Genomic DNA, 21,541 nt, shown 5'->3' on the forward strand with positions numbered 1-21,541 from the left:
AGTTACAAGATATGGTGACATTTTTTAGATTTAATAGACTCAAATTGTGCCAATGCTTTGAAATGCTTTTTATCAGATATTTATAAATTATAATTTGTGGTACTAGTAATTTCTTATATAGCACATTGTTTTTGAAATCAGTGGTTAATACTGCCCTAACTCTCGGAGGATAATAGATATAATGTTTAAAAAGTTCATATGATTTCCTCTTCTTGAACAACGGTAACTTAAATAGAGCTGCAAGCTTAAAAAAGATACATTACTTAGTAAAAAGGAATTTTGCTTGTACGAGTTTTGAAATTCTGAACCATTTTCAGAAGCAGAGGTTTTATTATATACATATTTGCAATGCAGACACGATTATAGGTAGTCCTCCAGATATGACAATTAATGTTCAATTAATGAACATTCAGAGTTACGACAGATACTCCAAAACTATTTCAAAGTTATGACAGCTGCAATGCCCCTGGGTCATTTACCATTACGACTTGTTCCTCGTGTCTCCTGGCAGCAGCTGCCATTTTCAGTGCTCTAACAATTCTTTATGGGAAATGGTGGCTGCTTTTGGAGCTCTCTGCCTTAATCAGCTAGCCTTCAGGAGACTGCAAATTTCTCCTGGCTTTTGCTAGACTTTGGAAAAGAAGACCCTGCATGCTAAGGCAGCAGCTTCAGGATGACTTCCCAAAATCTTTCCTTTCCTTTAACTCTCTCCCTCTCCCAGAAAGCCACATTTCTTCAGTTAAAAAAAAACCCTGGGAGGGACAGACTTCTTGATCTTGACTTTAGAGTCCTAGCTGGGTCCTACAGAATTCAGACCCTCAGCTAAATCTATAACCTAGCTTATGTCCTATTTTTTGCTGCCCTTTCTGCAGTTGCTCAAGGCAGAAAGTTGCAGAGTTTCTCTTCTTCTTGCTTGCTTCCTTTTCTTGTCAATGGGAGTCAAGGTAAGGTTTTTAAAAGGTGTAGAGACTGGAGGGCAGAGGTGAGGATCTTACTTTTAGCACCTAATTGGGAAAAGGGAAGAACAAGAAGGCTGTCCCTCATAGCTTTTTATTGAAAAACCTGATTTCTGGAAGAGGGAGGGGGTTTATAGCCAGGGAAGGGTTTTGGGAAGCTCATCCATGCAGGGTCTGGTTTTCCAAAGGCTAGCAAGAGCCAGGAGAAGTTTGCAGTCTCCCGAAGGATTGGAGGCCAGCTGATTAGAAAGCACTGCAAAGCTAGGGAACTAGTCCTTTTGCCCCCAAAAGACAGGGACACCTTGGCAGGAGGAACGGCGGTGGCAGAACCAGGAAAGGCAGGCACAGCTGGTGTTCCTTGCTGGCAAGACAGCTGTGCGGCAGGTGCACGTAGGAGCCACTGAAGAGGCAGAATGGAGTGTGGTGCATCTCAGAGTGGGGGAGGCCTGAGGCAGGGGGCTTTGTCTTAACTAGGCCTCCCAGGATCTCCCACATCTCTGAGGTACCCTGTGCTCTATGTAATAAACCACACATTTGATTAATGAATGCAGGCAGATGAAGAAGCGGTTCATCCTTTGTCCCAACTCCCAACCCTAGTGGGCAGATTCCATTACAGTTGTAACAGTCTATCTGTATTTTACTTTCTGTACCATATGTGACTCAAATTTTGGCTGTGTTTGTTTGGAAGCCAAATTTGCAAAATCTCATTTTTAATTTTTATTTATTTTAGGCTTAAGCCTTTGGATATTGAGTTTATGAAACGCCTGCATGAAAAAGTGAACATAATTCCGCTCATTGCCAAGGCTGACACACTCACACCTGAAGAATGCCAACAGTTTAAAAAACAGGTAATTATATATATATTTTTCTTTCAGTAAAATTATATTTTTCTCCTTAGTTACACAATATCCATAAGAACAACTCTGCCAGATGCAGTCAAAGCCCATCTTAATCCAGCCTTTTATATATAGTGGCCAAATAGATACTTCCAAGGTGGTTACAAGCAGAAGTTGGAGATACGTGCTTTTCCTATTCCCTTGGAATTCATATTTGGAGATACATTATTCCCTATCTGGAATTAACATTGAATCTTCAAGATTATTAATCCTTTCTTAAGCTTATTTTCCATAAATTTATCCAATCTTTTAAAGATGTTCAAGTTAGTGAGCAGCACCACATCTTATGATAATAAATTCCACAGAATAATCATTTGAAGAAATGAAGCTTTCACTCAGCTTATTGGATGACCCCTGGAACTTATAATTCAGTAATGTCTTTCCTCAGGTACTTTGTTCCCAAGCAGCCTCCCAGCCTTTTTTTCATATGGAAGATGTTCAAATCCCAGATCATTTTACTTGCCCTCTTATGCTTCTTCTCTTGCATCCATATTTTGAGCTGTTGCATACTCATCGGGCATCTTCATTGTGTTATCCACTCTGAATCTTTTTCTGTGAGATAAACAGTTCAGACTCTACCAATGTATATATGAAGTTAGGGGCGGTTTCACCCAATCATATATCATTTTTCATGCATTTGCATTTAATTAGTCACACAGTGTAAAAAGATTTTAACACTTCTTGGTTGATTTTGACATTCTGATTATTTTAGTATCACCCACAACCAGTTTGCTGTTTATCTATAAATATCACTTATGAAGAAGTTAAAACCACTTTTCCCAACAGAGATACTCTAGAGGTTCTGCATCTGTTGTCTTTATGTGTGTGTGTATGGTGGGGGGGAGGGAGGAGGAAGTTCTTGAATTTTTTAAAGTATATTATTAAAAAAAATTTAAGAGAACTTTAACACAACTTTAACACAATAAAGAAAGAAAAAAAAAGATAATGCAGAAAAGTAATGAACTAGAAAAAAAGGTTCATTTATAGCAGACATGTCAAACACAAGGTCCGGGGGCCGGATGCGCCCTGCGAAGTGGTTTCATGTGGCCCGTGAAGCCATCCTGGAAACTGAGGGAACGGCCCCCGCTACCTTGGCCCTGGCCCAGGCCGGCCGGCCGGGAGCCAATGTACAATTTTGTGGTGGCCATCTATGCTGAAATGCATTCAGTCTTAGCTCCACAAGGCCGTCTGGAAACAGCAAGGAACCAGCCCCTGCTGCGTCGGCCCCACCCCCTGGGTGCATGCTGAAGAGGTATCACCCTTTGTGAGGGGTTTCGGCAGGCAGCGGGGCACTCTTCTCACAGTGCCGAGAGGCTGAGCCAGGTGGCGCGGATCTGATGAGAAGTGCAATGCTGCCTAGCCCCCAGCCTGCCCAGTTTCAGCAGGCAACAAGGTGCAAAGCTGGCGAGCTTCGCACCATCTGGCTCAACCTCTCGGCACTGTGAGGAGAGCGCCCCGCTGCCTGCCGAGACCGGGCAGGCTGGGGGCTGGACGGCGTCACTCTTCTTTTCGGATTCGCACCGCCTGGCTCAGCCTCTCGGCACTGTGAGGAGAGCGCCCCGCTGCCTGCCGAGACCGGGCAGGCTGGGGGCTGGACGGCGTCACTCTTCTTTTCGGATTCGCACCGCCTGGCTCAGCCTCTCGGTGCTGTGAGGAGAGCGCCTCACTGCCTGCTGAAACCGGGCAGGCTGGGGGCTGGGTGGCATTGTGCAGGTAACGTTGACTCTCACGCTGCTCATGACATCCCCTCCCCCAGAGCCCATCAAGCCAAATATGTGAAGTAGGTGAGGGCGATGTGCTGGCCACTTCCAGGCGATGGTGCATTTCTTCATTCCTCACGAAGGGTGACACCTCCCCAGCTGTGTTTCTTGCCTGTTTTTCTCCCTCCCTCATCTCAAATATTTTCCCACCACTCTGTACTTAGGAAGGAAGGAAGGAAAGAAGGAGAGGAGGGTCTGAGGGAAGTCCTGCCTTAGTCCTGCCCTGCTGCCCTTTCACCATCCCCTTGCCCCCTCCTCCTGGCCTATCCTGCGGGGTCCCCCATCCTATTGCTAAGGAAGCTTTGGATACAAAGCCAGGTCTCCTCCGATGGAGAGGGAATAGGCCTCCCTCTGACTTTGCCCTCGTACCCATCATGAACAACCTGGATAAAGAGAGCAAGCACAGCAGCAGCAGCCTTTAGGAGGAGGTAAGTGCAGCTGGGCACCCCCTTGCGGAAGTGGGGCTGGGTTTGGTGCCTCAGGTGCTCGAAGGCCAGGCTGGGCATTTGACCTCTGCTGCCCAGGACTCCGGGCAGTCTGCACCACCATCCAGCCCCCCCACATGGCCTAAGAGGAACAGTGAGGTTCCTCCAGTGGACCATGCCTTGGCACTTGCCCTGGTCCTGCCGAGGCCGCCACAGGCACCATTGGCGCGAACGATGTAGAGCTGGCCACGCCCACCCAGTAGGCCGCACCCACCCTGGCTACACCTACCTGGCCCTCCAAGGGCAACCACAATGCTTTCAATGAAATTGAGTTTGACACCCCTGATTTATAGAAACAAATTTCCATGATTTTTTTCTACTTTTTCTACTAGTCCCAACCAAAAAGCCTTTGATTTTTAATTGTACTTTAGTTTTTAAAATCTTCTGAATTAATATATGTACTTGTATTCAAATTTGTTAGCTTTTTTATACATCCATCAAACATGATAGAATGTGTCCTCATGTTCTCATTTCCATCAAAGATTCAAAGTACCTTTATACCTTGTAGACAATTTATTTAGTGATAAATGCCAACAATACAACATTTTATAAAATCCTCTTTAAGATTAGAATTTCAATTATTTCAACCACACATTTCCCATTGGTCCATTTGTATATTGTAACCAAATTTTTGGCCCATTTTATTATACATTCTTTTACTTGTCTTCTTGTCTCGTATTTCAACCAAAATTTATACATTTTAGCATTTAAGCATTAGTGCTTAATTTTGTTTCATATTCAAGTTTTACATTGTTCAAAATCATAAAATCTTTTATCTGCTTTAAACCTTTCTAATTGTACATTAGAAAACCATAGACAAGTATATCTGTTCTTGATTTTATTTTACAATTCTCAAGAAAATTCTAGTATATCATGATAAATTAGCAAATTACTTTTTTGTTGTCTATAAAATGCTTTCTGTGCTGAAAGCCATAAGGTGTCTTCAGATACATTCTGTACTTAACATTTATTTCATATTTTTAAGAATGGCCAGCCTGATCTTGTGATTTTTGAAATCTACATTAAACTTAGCTTTGTCATACTATAGATAAGATATCTATAGTATGACAAAATTCAAATTCATGTCCTTGTAACTCCAATAACCTGCTTCTTAGCAACACCTACTCTTTCATCCAGGTTAAAAAATAGGAAGAAAATATAATTTCAAATCTGGTAGACCTAATCCTCTTTCCTTCGTATCTTGCAATACTTTATATTAACTTGTGATGTTTTTTTCTTATTCTATACAAATTCCAACAAACCTACTTCTGACTTTTTTCTACTGAGAAAATCCCCATTTATCCCTATTCTTTGCTTTCTGTTGTTAATAAATTAGCTGTCATTCATTCTTCTTTATTCAAGAATCTTTGCTGAGAAACTTGGTCAGGGAGCTCAAATTTACATATTTTTGTCAGGAGGTCAGCAAATATTTGATTTTTTTAGTGAATGCCCTTGGGATCTCACAATCAATTTTTTCTTTGTTTATGAGGCTTGCAGGCCATGTGACAACAAAATGATTCTGTGCAACAAAGCGATGAAAAACAGCAAGAAATTCTGCCTATCTGGATTATTATATTATAGTCTTTCAAGATGTCCTAGAATATCTTTTCTTGTTGTCATTGTTCTTTTTAGTTGCTCTGATTTGTTTACTTGTTTTTATTCCATCCATGAGAATATCTGTGTGATTCAGGTATCACAGGATTCCCCAACGCACAGATCGCAGCCCACTATTGGGCCATGGTCTGTTTAGAACAGGGCCATGCAAGCAGTGGGCAAGCATGCTTGTGCTCGAAGTTCCCCTCGCACGAGTAGTGGCCGCTTGCACTCACGCGAAGCTCCCCTCGCGCGAGCAGTGACCATTGGGGCTCATGTGCGAAGTTCCCATCATGCCAGCAGCAGGCACCTGTACCCATCGCTCACACTAATGGAGTTACTTGCATGCACCCGCCTGCCACTTGCAGGGAATTATTCCCCCCCCAAACCAGGTCATCAAGCCAGAAAGATTGGTAACTGACGAGATATCAATCGTTCACCTCCTGCAATGAAGATAGTATTTATAAATACCACTTACATATATCATATAGTAACAGATTGGATGCTATAATCTATAGTATCTAAGCATATTTAATTTTGATGGTGAATAGTTAATTCTCCAGCACTGGAGATGGATAATCCACTAATGGGTTAACTTAATCCTCCTGCCCAATCAGATCAAGTCAGTCAAACTTGCCACGCCTGTCCTGGGCCTGTTTCCCAGTTTTTTGACTTGATCTTGCCCAGAACAGACGTGCAGGTTTGGCTCACAGGCAGGTAGATACCTATTAGTGGATTATCCATTAGATTACTAAATTTTCTAAACTTTCTTGCATCTCTAGTCCCCTGAGCAGCGTTGGGACCAACGCTCCTCCAGAGGACCATTTCTAACTGATTCCCATTGGGATTCAGTCTTTCAAACGAAGGATTCCGTTTGCGGCTAAATCACCCCCCTCCCATACCCTCTTCACTAGGAAAGGGGTTTTTTTCTCCTATCTTCTTTCTTCCAGTGCAGCGCTCTTTCAAACTCCCCCCCATTCCCACCTCTCCTGGCGTCGGAGCTTGCGGCTGCAGCTCCGACGGCCTTAAAGAGCCCGGACCGGCTTCCACCAACTCTCCTGATGTCGAAGCTTGCGGCTGCAGCTCCGACGGCCTTAAAGGGCCCGGACCGGCTCCCACCAACCTTCCTGGCGTCGGAGCTTGCAGCTGCAGCTCCGACGGCCTAAAAAAGCTCAGCCCAGATCGCGGAGGCCGCAGGGGCCTTGGATTGTCTCGCCGCGTTTTTCGGTGTTCCGGTGATGATCTAAGTGCCGGCAAGCAGCTGGAGAGGGCGTTTTCAGCCCCGTCTCCCTCCGCGAAGAACGTAACAGGCCGGGTGAGTTCAGCTCCGTAGCGGCGATTTCTTTCCCTGTTCCTGAGGTTTTTCATCGGCCATATTGAAGGCTGAGATCTACACAGGGGCCCTGCCATCTTGAAGGCTTCGGCCGCCCAGAAGGCCGTCATTCTTAACAGCAGATCATGATTGTTTTCTCTTGGATCTTGTGCTCCAATTAATGCTTCACTGAGGCTTCCTTTGGCAAAGGGCTCTCCCTGAGTTACAGTAGCCAAGGTTGTCTGGGGGGGGGAGTTCCTTTGGAGATTTCCCTCGTGGCATTTGGAATTTCCCCTGATCCTTGGCATAGGCCCAAGAGTTTTATTGGGCCTTCTGGTGTCTCAAGTCCTGGTCACCCTTGGCTTGCTGATCATACAATTGTTTCTAGCCTCTGACACTGTACTGTTGCCACCTTTTAGATTGCTGGCCTGGCAACACAGCAAGCCTCACCAGCAGGCTGCAGTCCACTTCAGGTGGAAGCAATAGCGACTGCAAGTAGAACTGGTTTTTTGGATACCACTGGTTTGGTGACCGGGGGGGTAGGGCAACCTAATTTCAGTACCCTACACCCTTATCAGCCAGTTGATCCTTTCCCAGGTGCACCCTCTCACGCACCTGAAGATTTCATACCAGCATGGAGGATAACACGGCCACCCAACCCAGGGTTGCTTCTCCTCCTTCTTCCAGTCGGAAAAGGCACAGATCATCTTCCCAAGAGGCTGCTGGTAGGATCGCGGCCAAGGTCAAACCCAAGGCTGCTTCTGGGGGGGAAACCTCCAAATTGGCTGACAAACAGGCCAGCAGGAGACACCAAGCACTGGAAAAGGAGTTTTCAAGGGCTCAAAAACAGGCCAGGGCTGAGACTGCTCAGACTGAATCCACCTTTTTCGATTTGCCTCTAGGTCTTTCTTCTTCTCCTCAGGAAGTCTGGGCACCGGCTGAACCATCCACCTCTTATGAACAGGCCGATGTGGTACCTGAGGCACATACCTTCAGGTCTCCCTCTACCCCACGGGTCCCGCAGGCCCCGGAGGCCATCTTTACACCCACGGCCACGGGGCTTAGAGAGGAAGAGTCCACCCTTGCATCCTTGGACGATAGGATCCAGGCCTTGGTGGCTCAGGCAGTGGAGCGGGCCCTTGCGATCAGAACTCCATCGTTGCCCAGAGCGGAATCAGTGTTTTCCCTTCCTCTCTTGCGTCCAGTACATCACAGTTCTCGTGACCTTCCTTCTCCCTCACATTCTTCCTTTAGTGGGGTCTCAGAGCAGGATCAGGTGCTTGACGCCTCGTGGTCAGAGGAGGAGTAACCGGCACCTGATCCGCTCCTTTCGGAGGGCTATTTAATCCAACTCTTTTTCTTCCCCTGCTTCGCAAGGCTAGCTCGGTTGCACACAGGGGACCTAGCCAGCCCGCCCCAGCGGCTTCCACAACGGATCCAGAGGCGGACCCCGTCTTCGTTGAACCGGTGGTCACTCAACACCATGTTCCATGCCCAGCCTTGTTCCTCAACGCAGTTAAGAAACAATGGGCTTCCCCGGGTACCTTCCCCCTTCCAGGTGGAAATGATAAGAAGCTGTTTAGTGTGGCCTCAGAATTAGATGAGGCATTGAATGTTCCCACAGTGGATGAGCCCCTGTCTCACCTATTCTCCCCTTCTACTATTTTGGGGGATATGGTAGAGGCTTTAAAATCTGAGGTACGCAGATCGGAAATGGCCTTTAGAAGGTCACACCAGGCGGCGGCGTGGTCTATCAGGGCGTCCACTTCAGCCTCCTTCTTCACGAGATCCTCCATCATCTGGCTTTGTCAGTTACAGGCCAGGATCCCCCCGGAGGATGTCTGCACACATCAGGACCTGAGCAAGTTAATGGCCGCGACGCAATACGTTTCCGATGTGTCTCTACATGCTGCTCGGTTTTCTTCCAGATCCTTGGCGTCCAACGTGACAGCCCGCCACATGCTATGGCAGGCAGACGCCAAGTCCAAGTGGCGTTTGACAGCAGCCCCATACCAGGGTAGTAAATTGTTTGGGGACGCCTTAGCCCCCTTTCTGTCAGAGAACAAGGACAAAAAGAAGATTCTGGCCCATCTAACTAAGCGGTCCGATAGACAGCCTACTCCTCACAATCGTAGACAGTTCTTTCGGCCTGCCATTACTTCTCCAACCACACAACCTTCCCGGTCCTTCACTCCCAGGCAGGACCGTCCGGCTGACAGGCCGGCCCCACGGTCCAGGCAGCAATTCCAGTCCAAACGGCCCTTTCGAGGCGGGGGTCCCTTCCGTAAGAAGTAACCCCCCCCCACTGGATCCTCCCATAGGGGGAAGGCTGTCCCTCTTCATCACTCAATGGGAGGTCACCACCACAGGTGCCTGGGTCCTGGACACCATCCGGCACGGCCTGTCTCTGGAATTCATTTCCAGTCCACCAAGACAGTTCATTGCTTGTCCCCAATCAAAAAAGTCTCAAAGGAGAGGTCTTATGCAGGAGGCCATCCGGCATTTATTAGACATCAGAGCCATAGAACCGGTGCCTGCGGCTCAACGGGGGCGCGGATTCTACTCCATCCTCTTTGTAGTCCCCAAGACCTCGGGAGGATGGAGGGCTATCTTAGACCTAAAATGCCTGAACCTTTATCTAGCATACCGAAGGTTCAAAATGCAGACACTTCAGTCCATCCTAGGCAGCGTCCGAAAGGAGGACTTTCTTACTTCAATGGACCTCACAGAGGCATACCTCCACATTCCCATCATCCCCGGCCATCGCCAGTTTCTCAGGTTCAGTTACATGGGGCATCATTACCAGTACAGGTAACTTCCATTCGGCCTGTCATCGGCCCCAAGGGTCTTTTCCAAGGTCCTGGCAGTTCTTGTGGCACACCTGAGATTAATGCCGGTTCGAGTGCAATGCTACCTGGACGACATATTAATACAGTCGGCCTCCCCACAGGGAGCTCTGACAGACCTGAGACTGGTGATCGGAGTCCTACAGAGTCACGGCTTTTCGGTCAATTTCAAGAAAAGTCAGACACTCCCATCGACCAGATTGCTCCAGCTAGGGGCCATCATAGACACAGTAGAGTGTCGGGTTTATCTGTCCCAGGAACGCAGGGACAGTATACGGGACCTGGTTCTCAAGGTCTGCAGAGAAAAGACCCTGTCTCCTTCCGGCCTTTCCATCCTGGGAAAGATAATATCATGCATCTCGATCGTTCCCTGGGCCAGATTACACTCGCGATCCCTTCAGTGGTTTCTGCTCCCCTATCAGAAGCAGGGAACAAGCACTTCCACCCGAGCGGTAAGGATTTCACCACACATCCTACGTTCCCTCAGATGATGGCTCTCCCCAGCCATGACCAGAGGGTCTCTTTTCAAGGAGCCTGGTCGGCTCATGATCACGACGGACGCCAGCCTGTTTGGTTGGGGAGCACACTATCAGTCTCAATGGGCCCAAGGACGGTGGTCTCGGTCGGACCTGAGACACAGTATCAACTGGCTGGAGCTCAGGACCATACATCTAGCCCTTCGCCACTTGCGGACCTGCGCCTTTTTCGCCGAGCCCTGAAGGCCCATCTATTCCGTGCAGCCGGCCTGGCGTAGTTTGATTATATTTTAGTGGGGGTTTTGTATGGGGTGTTTTTAGAACAGGCCTGTTATTTAATTTGATTTTAGCACAGAAACTATTTATTTATTATTGTGGTTTTTAGTATCGCCTGTTCACCGCCCTGAGTCCCGTAAGGGAGATAGGGCGGTATATAAATTTAATAAATAAATAAATAAATAAATAAATAAACTTTCGCCACAGCATAGCGAAACAACATGTGCTTGTCCTTACGGACAACGTGGCGGCGAAGGCCCACGTGAACCGACGGGGGCACTCGGTCCCGTGCGCTCCTGTCCGAGGCCCAGCAGCTGGGCTCCTGGGCAGAGACCAACCTTGCCTCGCTCAGGGCAGACCACATCTCAGGGGAGGCAAACAAGAGGGCAGACTTCCTGAGCAGGTCAACCGTGGACCACTTGGAATGGCGTCTACACCCGAAGTTATTCAGGGAAATTACCCAAGATTCGGTCTTCCCAGCATAGATCTGTTTGCCTCCAAGACAAACGCGCAACTTCCGTGGTTCCTTTCGCGATTTCCAGTTCAGGGGGCAGAGGGAGTAGACGCCCTTCAGGCTCCATGGCCGGATGGCTTACTCTATGCCTTTCCCCCCGTTCCCCTCCCAGCAGTCATCCACAAGCTTCTACAGGAGAGGGCAGAGGTTCTCCTGGTAGCCCCCTTCTGGCCACGGAGACCTTGGTTCGCCGATCTCATTGGTCTTTCCCAATTGCGCCCTTGGAAAATTTCCCCAGACAGGGTAGCACTGACCCAGGGGGATCTGACTCACCCGGACCCCGATTGGCTCCAGTTAGCCGTTTGACACTTGAATGCCGGATCCTAACCCAGGAGTCCTGTTCGCCAGGGGTCATTGACGTAATTCAGGCATCCCGTAGATCGGCTACTAACCACATTTACGATGCCACGTGGCAGAGTTTTTGCCGGTGGTGTTCCACTCATCAACTACCCTTATCGGGATTGACCGTCCCACATATTCTTGACTATTTACTGGAGGGGCTGAATAAAGGATTGGCACCTAATACCTGGCGTAGACAGGTGGTGGCCCTTTCTACCTTGCTTTCTTGCGATATTGTTAACTCTCTGGGGCAGCACCGCTTGATCCGTTCTTTCCTCAAGGGAGCTACTAATACCAAGCCTCCCGTGGTCCACAGGTACCCCTCGTTGGAATTACCTAGGGTCCTTCAGGCTCTTACCAAGGCTCCCTTCGAGCCCCTCAGTTCGTGCGACATGAGGTCCTTATCCCTGAAGGTCGCCTTCTTGGTGGCCGTTACCTCAGCCCGGCGGATTTCTGAAATGGCGGCTCTCTCAGTCAGGGAGGATCTGTGTGTCTTTCACCGGGATCGGGTCACCCTTCGCTTAGACCCCACCTTTGTCCCCAAAGTTAACTCTCTCTTCCATAGGACCCAGGACATCGTCCTCCCTGATTTCTGCCCTAACCCGTCCCATGATCTGGAATGTCAATGGCATTCTCTGGACGTCCGCCGGGCTCTTCGTTATTACATCAAACGGACGGCCACCTCCCGCAGCTCTGAGGCACTTTTTGTCTCCTTCCACCCTTCCTCCAAGGGTCGGAAGGTCTCAGCCTCCACAATCGGTCGTTGGATAAGAGCTTGCATTGTGGGGGCATACCAGGCCAATTCCTTGCCAGCACCACGCCGTGTCACAGCCCACTCTACGCGCAGTGCGGCCACCTCCGCGGCTTGGGCCACACAGGCTTCCATTGAGGAAGTATGTAGGGCGGCCACATGGTCTTCCCTGTCACCATTTATTCGGCACTATAAACTGGACAGGTACGCATCCACCGAGACATCCTTTGGCAGGAGGGTCCTCCAACAGGTGGTGCCTCGCGACACGGTTCCAAACTTGCCCGCTTCCCTCTCGTAAGGACAGTGGGCTTTGGTATGTCCCATTAGTGGATTATCCATCTCCAGTGATGGAGAAGGGGCGTTGTCTTACCAGAACGCCGTTTCTCAGCACGGAGATGGATAATCCACACCCACCCAAGTAGGTCCTTAGGCCTAAGGGCTAGTTTCTGTGAGCCAACACGTCATGTTGTCAGTAGCTACATCCTCGTCGAAAATTGGGGAAACAGGCCCAGGACAGGCGTGGCAAGTTTGGCTGACTTGATCTGATTGGGCAGGAGGATTAAGTTAACCCATTAGTGGATTATCCATCTCCGTGCTGAGAAACGGCGTTCAGGTAAGACAACGCCCCTTTCTTTCCTGAAGGCATAACATGAATGATATAATAGAGCTTGATTAAAAAAAAATTATGTACAGGTAGTCCTTGACTTAGAACTGTTCATTTGATGACTTTGAAATTATGGCTGGAAAAAAGTGATTTACGACCCATCCTTAAAAGTTGCTGTTATCACACCACTCCTGTGGTCATGTGATTGCAATTGAGATTCTTAGTAACTGGTTTGCATTTGTGATAGTTGCAGCATCTTGCTATCACATCACAATTTGTAACTGCTGTCCAGCTTCTAACTAGCAAAGTCAATTGGGGATGCTGGATTTGCTTAACAACAGCTTGAATCATTTAATGACCCACATGATTTGCTTAACAACTGGGATTCATTTAATGATTAGGGTAAAATGGTCATATAAAATTGGATCTGGTCATGTGAGGACTCACTTAATGACCACAACACTTAGTAACCAAAATTTTGGATCCAATTCTGATCATAAGTCAAGGCTACCTATATAAATTGATGTTATATCATGAATTAATTTTTTTAGACAAGAATACTTCACAACACATACACACAATCTGTCTCTCTGTCTCTCTCTCTCCCTCTTTCTCTCCCCTCCCTCCCTCCCTCCCTCGCTCTCTCTCTCTCTCACACACACACACACACACACACAGAGAGAGAGGGATGAATACCTAGACAGACATATAGAAATGCATAATTACCAAAATTTGCCATGTTTGTATAAAATACATACTACTGTTATAATGTCTATTGTGGGAGATGATATATTTGTGATTTGAAAAATAATACATTGCATTTGATTGAGGTTTCTATAAGGATGACTATGTTTACCTGTCAGAATGGAAACTTAATTTAATAATGTGCAGTTTTCTGAATGCAAAACTAGATCTAAATCTAGTAATTTAGACATATATAAGGTTTTGAAGCAATTGTGAAAGACATCAGTTTGAATACTTACAATTTATTCTTAAAACTGTGAGAAGAATATTAAAACCTCCTATGATACTTTTATAGGAGTGGTGTAGTAATGTTTCTGAGTAGTTTATTGCTATATTGTGTGAATTGGAATGAGAGTGGGATGACTGTGAATGGGAAAAGCAGAAACTACAGCTTTATTTGAAAAATGACAAATGCATAACCTGAATTTCAAAAGACATTGTAATTATGGAAGTTGTATCCATATTTTGACATAAATTTGAGGTGTTCATCTTTAATACATAAAAACAAAATTCATCAGCATATTTTATTAATATATTCAACGCTTGTTACAGTTTCTTTTAAAAAATATTTTTATGTTTAGATAATGAAAGAAATCCAAGAGCACAAAATTAAAATATATGAATTCCCAGAAACAGATGATGAAGAAGAAAATAAGATTGTTAAAAAGATTAAGGTACCAAAATATATTGAAACACTTTCATGTCTGTGCAAGTGGGTTTTATTTTAATAGATAGAGTCATTCCACAAAAGAATATGTATCAGATATCTCTCTTGGCTTTAGTCAAATTACCAAGAACACTCTGATATATATAAACTTTTATACACTTTGACGCATATCATAATAGTATCAGATTACTAGGGAACATTTTGATTGTTGTTTAATATCTCAAGCCTACTAAACTATTTTTATTTATAAAATGTCCTTGCTTTTTTACTCTTTATTGTAGTGATTGTTTATTACTGGTTAGTAATAAAGGAAATATGCTACAAAAGAAAATAATGATGAATCTTATCTGAATCCTCTCTTCTTTTTTAATTAACAATCATGTTCAAATATTTTGTTTTTGATATTTTCAGCCTAATGGATTGTTGGAATATTTCTTATTTTTTAACATGTAAGATTTTAAAATGAGAGGCTGTAGTGCCCTCTTATGGTAGATTGCTGCACTGTCATGTAGTGAGCTGATGATAAATATACTTAGAAATATATTTAGATTTTTTTTATCCTTGTGATTTCCCAATCATTCAGTCATCTGTCTAATCATTTTATTATTTGGTTCTAAATGGTTGTGGTGTGATTTTGCATGAAATATATTGGTTATAAAATCATTTTAATTCTGAGGAATGTTATTGAAACTCATTGTGTGGCAATTTAGGCTTAGCAATTATTATATATGTTTATCACATATTTAAATTGCCCATCTCCCTCACACAGAGATTCTGGCCAATGTACAATAAAATATTAAAATATAAAAACAGTATATAAAAGTTAAAAATTTAAAAGAGGTTAAGATGAATAAAACACTGTTAAAAATTTATTGAAAGGTGAAGGGAGCATTTTCAGGACTCTAACCCACAGTTGTGTGCTGCTCTGGGTTTCCTATGCAAGGCTGCAAAGCCACATTTACTACTTTCCAGAAGGCCAGGAATGGGGGAGATTTTCTCACCTTCAGGAGGCAAGACAGTGGCAGAGAAATCTGTCTTCCTGGACCCTTCCTTGACCCTGCCTGACAGGGCCTGCAGTATACCTTCCCTGACTGGGTGGAAGGGGCAGAGGTAATGGAATGAAGATGGATTGTGGGTAGCTTGGCCCTATGCTATAGCGTTTTAAAGGTCATAACAAATACTTTGAATTGGACCCAGAACAAATTAGTATCCAATGCAGTTTACCGAACAAAAATGTCATATGCACCATTCTTTTACTCACACGTCTGCATTCTGCAGCAGCTTAAGTTTCCAGATATTTGGGTATCCCATGTAGAATGTGTTTCAATAATCCCAACAAGATATGACTAGGCCATGAACAGAGAGCTTCCCTATCCCGAAAAGTGTGTAACAGGCACCCAACACGAAGTTGAGCAAAGATGATCCTTCCTACGGCTGCCACCTGCTTTTTGAACAGGAGCTGTGAGTCAAGGAGGAGATCCTCAGGTTATTCACTGGGTCTGGGGTAGTGCAGACCCATCCAAAACCAAAGATGATAAACTAGTGCAGAAGAGCCCACCCACAGCCACTCTTATCCTATCAGGGTTTAGCTGAAGTCTATTATTCCCCATCCAGGCCTCAGCCGCTAGGCACTGCAAAAGAACATCCACAGTATTACTCACTTTGCTCAGGACTGAGACTTATAATTGGGTATCAACAGCATACTGGTGATACTTCATCCCTCAGTGATGGATGATTTCATCTGGAGGTTCCATATAGATGTTAAAAAAGAATGGAAAAAGCACCTAACCCTGTGGCTCTTCACAAAGTACGGGTCATGAGCTGGACTTCTCACTTCCTCCAGCCTTGGAGGAAGGAGGCCAACCAGCAGAAAACTATGCCACCCATCCCCAACTCCAAGTCAGCTCAAAAAGATACCATAGTCGATGGTAATGAAAGCTGCTGAGAGGTCAGGGAAAGCAAGGATGGATGCACTCCATCCTGCTTCTGCCAGAGAATCATCCATATGTGTCACCAATGTGTTTCTGTCCCATATCTGGGCCTGAAACCTGAAGGGTGCAAATAATCTGTTCCCTCTAGGATCCTCTGGAGTAGAAAAACCACCACTTTCTCAATCAGGTGGGAGATTGAATGAAAGTTGTCCAGAAAGGTAGTGTCCAATGATGGCTTCCTTCTTTAAAAGGAGACAGGAACACCCCCTCCAGCATGGAGGGATTGACCATCGCTTAGACGCAAAACCTCTTGAGCAGTTTTAACCAGTCAGGGTATGGATCTAACATAGAGATGGTGTCATTTACATTCTGGAAGAAACTGTCCACTTCTTCAGATCCAAGAGAGTCAAACCGTTCCCAGATAACTAGTAATTGGTAATCTGGCATCTCCACAGGACTTAACGTCATACTTGATATCCAACTGGGGACAAGTTCAAGTGATTTTATTCTTCAGATGCATGGTAAATTGCTCCATATGATCTTATAGATCTGCTTCCAGACTCCCCTTTCTAAAGAGAGTCTGGATGACCCTAAACAGAGTCATTGGGGGAGCATTCTATGGATGCAATAAGAGGTATTGATGCTTTGCCGCTCTTACTGCCATGAGGTAAGCCTTAATAGTGGCTTTAACTCGTGTTTGGTTATATTCATTCTTTGTTTTCCTCCAGCAGTGCTCTAGATGTCTCTTGACTGTTTTCAACTCCATAGCCACAGAGACTAACTGGAGTGATGGGCCAAGAGAGGCCACATAGCCACTATTCTGTCAGAGCCATAGCCTCAGCAGGAGTGTTTAGCAAATCAAGTATTTGCCCCAGCTGCTTTGAAATCCAATTGGGGCCATTAATTGCCAGGGACAGACCAATCCAATAGTTCGGTCTTCCTGTGGATGGGATTAAAATTAAAGAAAGTGAACATATAATCTTCAGTTCCATCAGCACATTACCAATCTTGGACAGAAAACTTTTTAGTTTTGTTACCAGATGATATTCTGTTTTAGATTTATAGTTCGTCTTGTATTAGCTCTTTTTTCTAATCTCCTTTGTCACTTAGTTTTATTTGAGCAGTACAAAAAGTTGTACTTTCTGTCCAACCTGTCAATAAGTTATTTTAGGAAAAAAATATTCTGTTTCTTTTGTAGGACCGTTTACCTCTTGCGGTAGTAGGTAGCAATACTATTATTGAGGTCAACGGGAAGAGAGTTAGGGGAAGACAGTATCCTTGGGGTGTTGCAGAAGGTAAGTGAATAGAAAGTGTAAGATACATAATTGGGCAATAAGCTATATCTTTATAGGAATATTACAATTTCAGAAAAGCAAGACAGAGTTACAGACTTTCCCCACTTCCCCTTCCCTCTCCACATAACAGTACCCTGAATTATAGTTTACATCTTTTACACAAGACTCATAGGTATGTAAATTGAGAATTTCATGAGATATTCAATTAAAGAATTATACTGTCGATATTTTAATAATTTTAAAACTTATCAGTTCATTTTAACAGTCTAGAGCATCGTTTTGCTTTTGAATCAGAAGCACAGCATAATTTTATTATGTATTTGTTAGACTACAGCTAACTTTCATATTTGTTTTTTTACACTTTTTTATTTCTCTAATTGTAAATTTGGATAATTATGACATTTTAATAATGCAACATTACATTTATTAAGTTTGTTTTTACCTTTTTTATTGATCTTAAAAGAAGCTCAACAGAATTGGACCTGGTTAATACCTGAATGGGGAATCTATAGGCAAACAGAGCTATATGCTAGAGTGGGAAGTTATAAAAACTTCCTGAAATAAGGCAATGGCAAAGCATATCAATATTGTTGTAACAAAAATAACATGGATGTATCTTTTGAATTACTAAGCAGCAAGGAAAATTACTAATGGCAAATACAGGATTTAATTTGCAGCTTGCCCATCTGAAACTAATTAAAATGTCTTAAAATTGAGCATTTTTTTCATGCAGTTGAGAATGGCGAACACTGTGACTTCACAATTCTAAGGAACATGTTGATAAGGTAAACAAGTAGTCTATAACATTAATATTGGCAATACATTTTTAAGTTATTCCGCTTCTTGGATCTTTCCTACATTCTGTGAGTAAAAGAGCACTTGTTCATATTTTTAGTGAACGGTAACGTGTGATGGCACAAGTACAAAGACAGAAAGAATAGGAAAGAAAGAGTTAAAAAACCTTGATAACATTTTATTTTCCATTTTCACATAATACATTTGGGAAATTGTTGGATATAATTTAAAATAAAATCAATATTGTTTGCACCACAGAATAATGTTGTATTCTGCCCTTTGGGTGTACAGATGTAGAATTTTCCAGTCCTGAACTAATTTACGGTAACTACAATACAGGTAGTCCTCAATCTTCGACCACAATTGAGCCCAAAATTTATGTTGTTAAGTGAGATATTTGTTAAGTGAGTTTTGCCCCTTTTTATGACCTTTCTAACCACAGTTGTTAAGTGAATCATTACAGTTGTTAAGTTAGTAACACAGTTGTTAAGTGAATCTGGCTTTCCCATTGACTTTGTTTGTGAGAAGATCGCAAAACCTGTTCACATGACCCCAGGACACTGCAACTCATAAATATGTCATAAATATGAACCAGTTGCCAAGCATCCAAATTTTGATCACATGACCATGGAGATGTTACAACAGTCAGAAGTGTGAAAAATTATCACAGTGCTATTGTAACTTTGAATGGTCACTAAATGAACTCTTGTAAGTTGAGGGCTATCTGTATTTCAGTTTTTAAACAAACTCTTGAAAAACCATTTCAACATTCTATGAAAGCAAAATTTAACACTGTTGCTTATATATGGCATTTATTTGATACTACCCAGGAAATAAGTTGCTGATGGGTTTTTGATTTCTTTTCCTAGAACTCACATGCAAGATCTGAAAGATGTCACTAATAATGTCCATTATGAGAATTACAGAAGCAGAAAATTGGCAGCTGTAACATACAATGGAGTTGATAACAACAAAAACAAAGGGCAGTTAACAAAGTAAGTGGTAATTTAGATGGTGCTATAGCATTTTCCGCCTGGTTCTGGAGAATTATTTGGGGGTAAATATTCTGACATCCTGCTAACATTTTTAAAGGCTCATAAAATAGCAGGCATCATGCTGCCTTCCAGGTTATTCTATCTCAAAATGCAAATGGTTGGAGTACAGTAGAAGTACATTACTGTTTCAATAAGGGCTTCTCATGATTGATTGGCAGAATGAGGAACGGGATCTATTCGAGTAAATAGAATTTATCTCATCCAAACAGACTGTACTACAGAATGCAATCTTGTGCATGTTGTGTTGATTTTAGTTAAACCTAATCTCAAATATGTGTATGTATTGCTTAGTAGTTTGATCCGTTTTGAAATACTATAAGTGATTCAATAGGTTACAGACAACATACTACTTGAAATTACTTGAATTTGTGCTATATATATTGGTTCCCTTATGTGCTTCAGATTTCAGTCCATTGTTTTCAAGATTTTTACTACACATTTCATAAATTACTTCTGGTATTTGTGTGTGTGTGTGTGCATTCCTTATGAAAACCTGGTGGGAACGTTTTTTTGTCAAAGATTCTTCTTGCCATTTTGAAAGCAGAAGCACCCATATTTTAGTCCAAATAGGCTAATGTAACGTATTGCAGGATATAGCTGTTTATGGACCAATTGTATAGAGACCAACACTGCATACTAATAGATAACATACAATAGGAAAAATGTTTGATATTGTATATTGCCAGTTGAACTTATCTTTACCATCTTATATGAATATTTGTCTTGCAAAAATAATACTATTTATTTTGGGAACTGTTTTAAATAAAACAAATTCTTTATGAGGTATGTGAACATCATTGGCCCTAGCATAACGTAAGGTTGATAAAAATGTTTTCAGTTTAAAAATTCAACTGTTGCTGGCATTTTTGTTCATTTACTAGTGAGAATCATTTATGTAAAATTAATAGTGAAAGTGTTTGCACCCTGATATTATTACCTTTGCTTTTCATACTGACAAATATCTGCAACATTAAACATCACAGTAAGTACATGGCTTTTAACTGAGCATGGATTTTTATTTCAATACTATTTCAGTCTCTTTGTTCCATCACAATTCAGAATTTTATTAATGTCTCACCCATAAAGCAATATTATTTATTCTTATCCATAGTGGCATGAATGCTTTCCAATAAAGTTTTTATTTTATTTCCAAAGTTAAAATATAAACTGCAGCAAAAAAAAGAGAAAACAAAACAAAAATTAAACAAGACTCTCGCCAAAAATGTGCATAAAAGTTCTGATGGGGCTCAAGGTTCACTCAGCCTTCCATCCTTCCGAGGTTGGTAAAATGAGAACCCAGATTATTGGGGACAATGTGCTGACTCTGTAAATTGCTTAGAGACGACTGTAAAGCGCCGTGAAGCTAAGTGCTATTACTATTGCTTTAAAGTAGTTCTATTTTTCTCCATAAAATTAGAAATAGCAATGGTGATTTAAATAAAAACTTGATTTGTGAATTTAATATTATTCATAGATAGCAATTAGAAAAATAACAGCATACCACAAGTGTGTGTGTGTGTGCGTATGTGTGTTGTAAGTGTAGCATTTCTCTTTTAGACTAAATACCAAATACTATTCCATCCAACCCATTCAAAGCCTAAATCCCTTTTTGCTGAGTTAAATTCCATACAGTGTTTAAAATGTAAGGTATGGCACATATTTTTTGGCAGAATAAAATATATGCCACCATCAAAAAATGTAGGCTTTGCAGTTGTAGTAATATCCTGTAGTAATATTATGAGAGAAACATATAGAAGCAATTATCTAGATTCCAAACATGCAAGGTTTAAAGATCAATATTAGTGCCTTAAATTAAACCTGTAAACAAATTGACAGCTAATATAGTTCAGATATGATTAGATCAAAAACTTTTGTCTCCAGCAAGTAAGCAACCAAAGTTTAAAAAGGGGAATAATGATTGATAGTAGCTAATTTTTAAATATTTGGGATCTGAACAATTACATATAAAAATGTAGACAAGACTGCTCTCAGATAATGTTCTACAGCAGCGGTTCTCAACCTATGGGTCGCGACCCCATTTGGGGTCGATCGACCATTTCACGGGGTCGCCAAGCAAGGCTGTCCGCCATTTTTTTCCCCTTTTCCAGCGGGTGCCTTACCTCCCTTGGGCTGGGCCAGCTGGTGGTCGGCCTGCTCATCTACATGGAACCTCCAGATGAAATCATCCGACTTACGACCGGTTGGGTAGTCCTCGACTTACGACCGGTTTAGTCCTCGACTTATGA

The 21,541-nt window shown here is 43.2% G+C and overlaps 1 protein-coding gene across 3 annotated transcripts in view; it reads left to right on the forward strand.

Moving 5' to 3' along the window:
- SEPTIN7 (septin 7) overlaps window positions 1-21,541 on the forward strand; it is a 73,569-nt gene that overhangs the window by 39,076 nt on the left and 12,952 nt on the right. For all 3 annotated transcript variants that reach the window (XM_015811761.1, XM_015811760.1, XM_015811762.2), the window contains exons 7-11: window positions 1,687-1,804; window positions 14,134-14,226; window positions 17,349-17,445; window positions 18,179-18,230; window positions 19,110-19,235. In XM_015811761.1, coding sequence (XP_015667247.1) covers window positions 1,687-1,804; window positions 14,134-14,226; window positions 17,349-17,445; window positions 18,179-18,230; window positions 19,110-19,235 — 486 coding nt within the window. The remainder of the gene's footprint in view (window positions 1-1,686; window positions 1,805-14,133; window positions 14,227-17,348; window positions 17,446-18,178; window positions 18,231-19,109; window positions 19,236-21,541) is intronic.

Source organism: Protobothrops mucrosquamatus, unplaced genomic scaffold, assembly GCF_001527695.2.
Source record: "Protobothrops mucrosquamatus isolate PMUCROS unplaced genomic scaffold, P.Mucros_1.0 scaffold48, whole genome shotgun sequence".
NCBI lineage: Eukaryota > Metazoa > Chordata > Lepidosauria > Squamata > Viperidae > Protobothrops > Protobothrops mucrosquamatus.